The sequence below is a fragment of the Watersipora subatra genome, chromosome 4, assembly GCF_963576615.1.
Source record: "Watersipora subatra chromosome 4, tzWatSuba1.1, whole genome shotgun sequence".
NCBI lineage: Eukaryota > Metazoa > Bryozoa > Gymnolaemata > Cheilostomatida > Watersiporidae > Watersipora > Watersipora subatra.
In genome coordinates this window covers 34,975,787-34,984,497 of record NC_088711.1, presented here as the reverse complement: position 1 = coordinate 34,984,497, position 8,711 = coordinate 34,975,787, and the positions used below count along the sequence as shown (strand labels likewise).

Sequence of the window (8,711 nt, the reverse complement as noted above, 5' to 3'; positions counted from 1 at the left end):
TAGGTGTTCTGCTACAAAACTACATTCTGTTAGGTTAACCTAATTTTTTTAAACTAGGATAAAAAGGGTTTATAAATTTTTTGTGGTGTACCAAAAATTAAGTTATAACGTGTGTATTAGGCTATTAGTTGAAGAGCATGAAAAAACTTGGTGGAAGGGCCTGGAGACGACTCTTACGTTTGGCTTATCTATGATACGGTCATGAGGCTGACTCACTTGTACTTGGCTGAAATCAACCGAGTGTGCTTGACCTAACGGTTCTCGCAATACAACCTGCTAAAATCAACTCACTTGTGCTCTGCTGAAACCAACGCATATGTGATCTGCTGAAACAAACACAGTGTGTTATGCCAAACTTTTCCTGTCATACAATCTGCTGAAATCACCAGGAGAGAGCTGAAACCAACTCACTTGTGCTTTGCTGAAACCAACTCACTTGTGCTTTGCTGAAACCAACTCACTTGTGCTTTGCTGAAACCAACAGAGTGCACTGAACCTAATGCTTCCTGCTATACAATCTGATGAAACCAACAGGAGGGAGCTGAAACCAACTCACTGTGCTCTGCTGAAACCAACAGAGTGCGCTGAATCCAACGCTTTCTAAGATGCACCTTGCTGAAACTAACAGGAGTGGACTAAACGCTGTAAGAATAATAACTCTTCGGTTATTATTCGCAAACTCCGTTGATTTGTGCTTTGTTGAAACTAACATGGTGGGCTGAACCTAATGCTTCTTGCAATACAACCTGCTGAAACCAACAGGAGAGAGCTGAAACCTCACAAACAACTCACTGTGCTCTGCTGAAACCAACAGAGTGCGCTGAACCCAACGGTTTCTAAAATGCAACTTGCTGAAACCTACAGGAGGAGACTAAACTCTGTAAGAATAATAAATTTTCAGTTTAAATCATCATTGTAACCTTCTCCATGCTTGCTGTCAGTTATTTAACTGATGATCAGAAAGTTATAACATTTCTCCAATGAATAAACAATTTTATTGAAGTAATATATCCATGTATTTCCCAAAGGAGCAAGACACAAGCTGACCTGCCTAACAAAATGCAGCAGTATTTATATTACATAAGCGGATGGCCTAAAAATTAACAGTTACTGTTCAAACTGACCAATCGCGTTACTTTGCTATCCGCTAGCTTTGCAAAATTTTCACATACGAAACAGTAAAAAATTATTACGGTGCAACTAACCATTTTGATGCAAAAAACTAAGCGCTAATAAAAAGCTCGTGAAAAAGTACATACGATATGTTGTGAACAGTACTCTCACGTAATAGAATAACATGGGCTAAGGATGAAAAGTAATAAGTACACAATCTTGTCGCGAGAAAAAGTATAAACAAAACATAATATTGCTTGGAAGAATTTAAACAACTAGTAACTAATTGGAACACATACTTAGACTATCCCAACATGCAACCATAAAACTAAATAAATTTCACTAGCATCCGAACATTATGAATGAAATCGTTAGAGATTGTCGATCGCGTAAAAAGGTCTAAATTTTGGCAAATGACATCTTTCATCTGCTTTGTGTCAACTTCGTTCCAATAAGTCCTTCGTATATATATAGAGTAGAGATGCCCCGATTCTAAATTCACCAGCCGATTCAGATACCGATCCGATATACCGATCCTAATTGAAAAATAATCCGATTCAGATACCGATTCAGATCTTTTGTGTTGCATAGATAGTAGCTCATTTTATTATGCAAATACAAACATAATGCAAAGAAAACATGAATATTATTGTATTTATTTGTTTGCATTTATGGAAAAAAATATATACATATTCACATACTGACATACCGTGCATGTAGTAACAAAACAGTCCATGTTTCTTGTAATTTGTAAATAAAGGTAATTACTGTTAGTGGTACAGTTCTATCTGTGATAACGAAGTCCCTCTTCTATTGTTGGATGAACTGCTGTGCCTGTACAAGTTTAGAGCAAATCAATGTTTCTTTTAAAAACCGTTAGTGATTCAATTATCTCAGTAAGACGTCTCTTTTCTTCCATCATTATCAGTGTAGCCGAGCGTACTGAAGGGGGATTCCCTTGCAACAGATGTTGGAGGACAGGCTACATACCGATACGCCACTGGGGTTACCGTTTTTTGTACAATACAAACGATCCATTGTATCGTCAGGATCAAGAGAGTGATAGATAACTTTATGCGTCGACTGTTTAAATTACTTTCGTAATGCTAGTAAATAGAAATATTACACTGCGTTCTTGTCTCCCATTTTTGTTATCTTGTTCGTGATTGCCTGCAATAAATCCTATCGCTGTAATTGGGAAATACCACACTTTTTGTTTACGTTCTGGCTAAAAAGTTTCCTTCGCTGTGTTGATCAGGCTATAGACATGAAATAAATTGTGCGGCAGGCCTGAAATTCATTAAGTAAAAGTAAGAAGCTTACAGCTGATGATTTTTTATTAGTATAGCAGGCTAAAATACAGTTTTCTGCTAAATGGTTGATCTGTAAAAAGTATCGGAAGGTTCAGATTTTTTAAGAAAAGATCGGCCGATACCGATTCAGATACTTGACACTCATATCGGCACCGATACCGATTCCGATACCAAAATCGGGGCAACTCTAATATAGAGGCTCGGTCGCCTCGTCTTTTCATTAATCCATTGGAAATGAATGCTCATGGAGTTGTTTCCCATGGCCCTTTTCAGGACCATCACTCATTTTATGGAGTTTGCTTGCTAGAATAGCGTTTGCAAATTTTTTTTAGGTGTACAGCAAGCACAATTGAGATCTTATGATAAATTAGGAGAAATCCGGTTTAGATATATCAGTTATCTTACAGGTGGTGAATTTTGCTAATAGATAAAGCTTTAGTAATTTATGACAAAGCAAAAAATTGGTTTTGCTCTTGATAATATTAACAGAGATGGTTTGATTTCAACTGCAATAATTGCTACTGTAATAAAGGGCATGTAATACTAAAATAACCTTTGATCACAGACAATGGCGGTTGGCTATACGAGGCTATAAAATGACTTACAGCGGCACCTCTCTAATAGTTTCATGAAAACAGCTTATATATAACATGGTCAGGCTATATGAACCTGCTACCGGTCATACACGTAGTCCGGTACCAGCAGTACATGGGTCAAGCTGACGGCGATTAAACCGTCAACCCCCACACAAATGGGAGCGTTAACTAGACACCCTTACAAAACCAAAAACAATATCTGTAAAAGCACTGCGCTATTACTGTGATGCACCATCTAGAGGGCGAGGAATAAGCAAACCTATTCATCAACCAGCCACTGCGAAAGTATAGAAATGCTAGCATGTGTTCGACCTGTTCTTGCCCGCTGGATACCATTTTCTTCTTGTCAAGAGAGCGACTCCAGTCCAGCTAAAGCCAGAAACTACTTAAATATTTGCATGCAGCTCTATAAAAATGCTATGGAATATAACGTACCATTGTATTTGAAAACTTAATTGTTGAATTTTATTATCCATCGCACCAGTTGTATAAATGTGCATTTCTTTGAAATCTTCTATTTTTAGCTCTATGGCATAATAAGTCTTGAGCTTTTCAAAAGAAACTATGATAAAAGTTTGTTTAGGCGGTGTGGTTTTGTGTAGGTTATGCGGCAGTATGACCCAACTACAATGATCAGGCAGGTTTAATGATAACAAATTTTGAACTTCATATAGTTAATAAAGCATGGATATAATCTCCATCATATTAAAAAGTTCCAGGCGAATTATGAAATAAATGCAATGACGATATTGGTAGATAGCTGTTATACAATGCATATCTGACGCAATGATAGCAGTATTAGTCAGTGGTAGATAGACTAGATCTCAAGGTTTTGTGCCTTTTAAATGGCTCATATATACACATGTAAATATATATGCAGTTCATCACAGAGTTTTTTATATTTAATCAGCGTAAGGCTCCTCATGTAAATAGTTACTTTCATTTTTACACCAGCGCAAAACATTTGTCTTTCCAATGATTAAATTCTTTCCTGCTTCATGACCACTATCACTGCTTGCCATTTCAGTGCAGAACAGCCTCTCAAGCATTTAGTTGGTCATTATTTGGGAATCAACACCGACATGCAGATGTCACCTAATCATTCTTGAGTGAGTCCAGGCCATCACCTTTTTCTGTCATCAACTTGAAATCGACTGAATTCAGGGCTAGCAGGAAACTTTGCAATAGCTGTTCATCATTAATTGGCAATCTTTAAATTCTTGCAAATACCTAGCCTTATGTACTTTATGATCAAAATTATCCTCATCAAGTCATACGTGAAACCAGCCAATGGCAATCTAATTCTCATAAGCGAACTTCTTTGTGACAATTCTCAAATTTGACATTTTATACTCTCCAGCGGTTTCAATTAATCAATCCCATTTACTTTACACTCCTTTACAGTAAGACTGCCACCACACGCTATTTTTCATATTCATCGATTGAAGATTGCTAGCCAAATAATATTAAACTTACTGTAACAAATTGTATAAGCATTTTTAAGGGTTACAAAGATCTCCAAAGGTTATTCACATTAATCAGCCATTTCAGAATTACATAAGTCCTAAAGTGCCTCCATTGGTTAGACTAGGATGTAAAAATATCGCTTAGCTCTTTTTCAAGTGATTTCTTTCATCTATAGAGAAAAATCATCATTTACAGATTTTTAAGTGATCACATGATAATGATCACATGATAATGATCACCTCAATGTAGGCTTACGAGACCTAGTTGAACTTGAAGTGGTTTTAAACAATCTGAGCAGTTGTACCCAATAATTACAGTGGTTTATTTCTGCAAGAATAATTCTAACATAATACATACTATACCTCTTGAAATTTTTTTAATTGTTCAGGAAATTCGTGTAGTGTTTCATATTCATATATACATTCATACATATATCATACTATTTGTGAATAATAATATGGCTAAAACTCTTTAGATTTTTATCGGTTTTATGCTCGTAAAACACAAGCATTGGCATCTACCATTTCATAGGGTGGATATACTGCTTGCACGATTAGCTAAAAAGTCACTTACCATGCTTGAACCTTGCAATACATCATACACACACACATACACACAGATACATGTACCTACACACATTCAGGTATTTACACACCTTACAGACTGATTAACAGAGCTATGTGCGTGAGGCTGAGTAAGGATTGATGAATTCCAAACAACAAATGTGATTTAGAAAGACAAAGAACCCAAATTCAGCTTGTGTCATAACTGTTGACTAGATTGTTTATTTGCAGCCTGTCTAATTGCCATTTTGAGAATAATGCACACTTTTGGTAGAGATATCAGGTATGTAGCTTCAAACATAAGCAAACTAATTCATTCAATATCAATGCAAACTATCTATGCTCGGAATGTTAAAAAATTCTGGCTAGTTGACAACCTTGTGTGGTCACCCATAGCATTCTTTCTAGAACTAGTAACCTTGATGAGCCAAAATTTGGCATTGTTTTAAATGTAAAATGATATTTAATTTACTGTATGTAATTTTAGCCAAGAGGTAATAAGCCATTAACTTGGCGATATGAAAAGCATCGGGTTCAATCAACTATTAGGAGTGATAAAATGTAGTGAGAGAGAGCAGCAGTAAGACTCTTACAGTAATTCTTTAGTAACATGTTGATTGTAGGTTGGGGCATTTTGGTGATGGATTTTTATTAAATGTTCTGTTTGCTTTACATTAAAGGAGTTAATATTAATATGGTGTAGAGCTAAGGATTATTAGCAAACTATTATTGTACATTGACAATTGTTTTAGTGATATTTATAATCTATTGCGTTACGAAGGTTAGTAGGTACGCAATGAACACAGCTATGATACTTCAAGTGTATCAGGATTAGTTTTCAATTGTTTTGTAGCAAGAATATATTCCAATGGATGTCGAAGGTATTGCTGCATTGCCGCAACTTACTGTACAAAACATACCATCGGAATATGCCGACAGATTGGAAAAGATTCTTGCATTTATACAAAATTGTCGGAAAAAACAAGTTTCTGTAGCACTAGTAACTTCTGGTGGTACAACTGTTCCTTTAGAAAGTCGGACAGTGCGGTATGTAGATAACTTCAGTTCTGGTAACCGGGGATCCTCATCGGCTGAATACTTCCTCAAAAAAGGATATGCTGTCATCTTCCTACATCGACGTCAATCTCTAAAACCATTTGATCGACTTTTCAGCAAGATATCGCCACTGGAACTCTGCGAGCTGGCAGCATCAGGAGAGCTTATTGTAAAGAAAGACTACAAAGACTCGTACGAAGAGAATATGCGGTTCAGAAACTCTTTTATAACGAATAAATTGCTCCACTTTTGTGAGTTTGTGAGCGTTATTGACTACATCATGTTGTTGAGAGCTTGTTGCCAAGCAATGAAACCATTAGGACAACAAGCTTTGTTGTATCTAGCTGCTGCCGTCTCCGATTTCTACATTCCACTAGACGACCTTCCTGAGCATAAAATACAATCATCCGATGGGCCCCTAAGTCTGACTCTTCACCTCGTACCCAAAATGTTAGCCCCATTAGTTCAGCACTGGGTACCTGAGGCGTATGTAATCTCCTTCAAACTCGAGACCAATATAGATATCCTTGTACCCAAGGCTAGGAAAGCATTAGCTACATATAACCATAAGCTAGTTATAGGAAATTGCCTGGACACCAAGAGTCAGGTGAGTTTTCCTGTTATTTACATGACTTCACTTGACTCCTTGCCATCTGCTGCATTGAAGATTTTTTCTGAATTATGCCTCAAGTAGTTACTTTATACATGTAATATTTTATGGTCACTTATCCTGGACTGGCTCTTAGATGGTCTCATTTTCTGACAACCCTAGTCACTCGGACTACAACAACTACAGTTACATCGCACCTGTTTTAATGACTCTAAAACCTGATTTTTATCCATATTCTAAGCTCTTGTATAAGAAACATAGTACTTGTGAAATGACACACTTCTATGCCCTTGCTTATTATGTTAAGTCTAGTACTTGAGTATTTACTCTTCCATAAGCGCTACTCCTAATGCTACCATTGGAATTCTTGTAAATCAATACATGAGCCATAGCGAGTTAGATAGCATGCAAGTAGAGTCTGTGTAATTGTTAAACATATAGTGTCTTGACATGAACTTGGTTATGTACAGTTGGCATATAATATGGCTGTGATACGCCTGTCATAAATAAATCTACACATCATTAATATTCATCTATAAATTTGTACAGATGATAGGATTGAGAATTCTACAATAATTGTGCTTATGGTCACAGGAACTTAGTCAACTTAGGAACTTGGGCTAATTCACAAGAACTCTCTGACCATTTTGTGATTTAATTGCTATATTGAATAATAATACTCTATTAGCACCCTTGAAACTTGTTGAATACACAGACTAGCACAGAGTTTAGCGCATACACCTTTTTCATTTCTATTCATATCTTCTGTACATAACTTTGCACAGTTTCGTTGATGGTCATATAACCAAAAAAGTTGCACTCTTGTAGATACTCATTTTAGAACTGTTCCGATGAATCTTGAAGTTAGAGGTCATTGAAATCATTTATTGTTGAATGTTGTACCCTCTAATGTCACACGCAGGTTGTTTGGCTGGTGGAGCAAGATGTAGAAACACCAGAGCAAATACAAGTCAAGCCATCAGGTGACAAGGAGATTGAACACTATATCGTCGAAGCAGTCACAGCTAAACATCGTCTGTATTTGACAAACAGCGTCAGCTAAACAAACGGACGCCATAGGATTCTCTAGAGCCCAGCTTACATTTTACTTTCATTTATTTTGACAGCTGGCCATATGACAACAAAAATAGAATGTTTCACTTCTTTGTTCTGCAGTTCATCTTTTATCTACAGTAAATTCACTGTTTCATAAAATTACTATCATTCACAACTTTAACCTTGCAAATTTTTTGAAATTTACCCATAATCAAACCGAATGTTGCTATGATTATTTATTCTGTGACGATGTAACTAGTAGGGTATATGATTTTTATTAGATTCATTATACGTTAGTCAGTAGTATTTACAGCGACAAGCATATGTTTGTGCTGTACACGTTTACTGCCTTTACAGATTTGTAAGCCTCTAGAGGTCCCCCACCACAACACAAACCCAAAAAAACAAAGTTCCTTTGGTGTGCATCCCTATGGTTGATTTCTTCCCATATTATTTGGGTTGAATATTAGCAAAGGTTTTCACACACAGAGATTGGTCCCAATGAGTATGCCTTTCAGTCTGTGTAGCCTACTAGGTGATTCAGTCAAACATACGTACAAGGCAGTGCAGAAAACTGATTCTTTTGATTTTTACTGACAAACCTTTTGAGGTGTCTTGTTATAACAGTCTAGTAGTAGTTACTCATTCAACGCTATTCAAATTCAACCCTATATTGTTCAGTCTTTGATTTTTTAATGATCTTCTCAGTTTATAAATACATTTAGTCACATTAGACAAGTTGCCTGCCTATTGCTATTTAGAGCAGATACTTCATTTTAAACTGTCCACTGATTGCCTTGGAAAATCAACCTGGACAACCATATAGCTGTTTTATGTTCGCTTGGAAAATCGACTGTTGCTTTGTAAAAGAATATTTACCAATTGCTTAGTGATAGGAAGCATCTATATATACATATATATTTTTTGTGGCACTATA

At 36.3% G+C, this 8,711-nt stretch overlaps 1 protein-coding gene across 1 annotated transcript; it reads left to right on the top strand.

The window, feature by feature from the left end:
- The first annotated feature begins 781 nt into the window (after nucleotides 1-781).
- Nucleotides 782-8,506, top strand: LOC137393633 (phosphopantothenate--cysteine ligase-like). Its single transcript, XM_068080271.1, has 3 exons — nucleotides 782-880; nucleotides 5,906-6,715; nucleotides 7,641-8,506. Exons 1-3 carry the CDS (start codon nucleotides 842-844, stop codon nucleotides 7,779-7,781), a joined length of 990 nt encoding a protein of 329 aa, XP_067936372.1. The 5' UTR covers nucleotides 782-841; the 3' UTR covers nucleotides 7,782-8,506.
- Nucleotides 8,507-8,711: the final 205 nt, after the last annotated feature.

What these genes read in the sequence shown, in the direction of transcription:
- LOC137393633 (XM_068080271.1), top strand. Translation starts at nt 842, where the DNA reads ATGCAACTTGCTGAAACCTACAGGAGGAGACTAAACTCT. An exon ending in ACAGGAGGAGACTAAACTCT is followed by an intron (nt 881 to 5,905) that starts GTAAGAATAATA and finishes ATTGTTTTGTAG; the next exon opens with CAAGAATATATTCCAATGGA. An exon ending in GCCTGGACACCAAGAGTCAG is followed by an intron (nt 6,716 to 7,640) that starts GTGAGTTTTCCT and finishes TGTCACACGCAG; the next exon opens with GTTGTTTGGCTGGTGGAGCA.